This window comes from Buceros rhinoceros, unplaced genomic scaffold, assembly GCF_000710305.1.
Source record: "Buceros rhinoceros silvestris isolate BGI_N320 unplaced genomic scaffold, ASM71030v1 scaffold36932, whole genome shotgun sequence".
NCBI classification, from domain to species: domain Eukaryota; kingdom Metazoa; phylum Chordata; class Aves; order Bucerotiformes; family Bucerotidae; genus Buceros; species Buceros rhinoceros.
Genome location: NW_010397769.1, coordinates 3,664 through 4,082, shown reverse-complemented (window position 1 = coordinate 4,082; position 419 = coordinate 3,664). Strand labels below are relative to the sequence as shown.

The following is a 419-nucleotide window of genomic DNA, read 5'->3' as shown; positions in this document are numbered from 1 at the left end:
CACCCCCGAGCCCGCCCGGCTGCAGGGGGGCTGCGGGCGACCACAGCCCTTGGCCGCGCTGGCGTTCTCGCTCCCATAACCCTGTGTGGGTTTTGAGGGCAGAGCTTCGCGCTGCGGTTCGGCCTCATGCTGTGGTTTGGGAGGGAATTCACTGAACCGGTGGTTCAGAGCGTCCCCAAGCTGCTTTACCCAGCACTGTGTTTTCTTCAGTTGTTTAATAGTATTAGAACAATTCCAGTGGCTCTATCGTGCTGTTTTAATGCATATTTCTGGCTACAAGAGCAATCAAGGTGTGTAAAATCCTGGTTTAGGTGAGGCATCCAGGTACCATCAGCTGTTTTCTCTATTTTAACCTCTTCACGCAGTGCTCCTGGGAGTGGCCCCATGTTCCGAACCACCACGGTGGCTGTGGATGAGGA

General features: G+C 54.9%; 1 protein-coding gene across 1 annotated transcript in view; it reads left to right on the top strand.

Annotated features, from left to right (window-relative positions):
- The window catches only part of GPATCH8 (G patch domain containing 8), a gene marked incomplete at both ends in the record, with an annotated part of 4,374 nt that overhangs the window by 300 nt on the left and 3,655 nt on the right, over positions 1-419 (top strand). Inside the window, one exon of the mRNA XM_010146382.1 lies at positions 366-417. Within this exon, the coding sequence (XP_010144684.1) occupies positions 366-417 (52 nt within the window). The remainder of the gene's footprint in view (positions 1-365; positions 418-419) is intronic.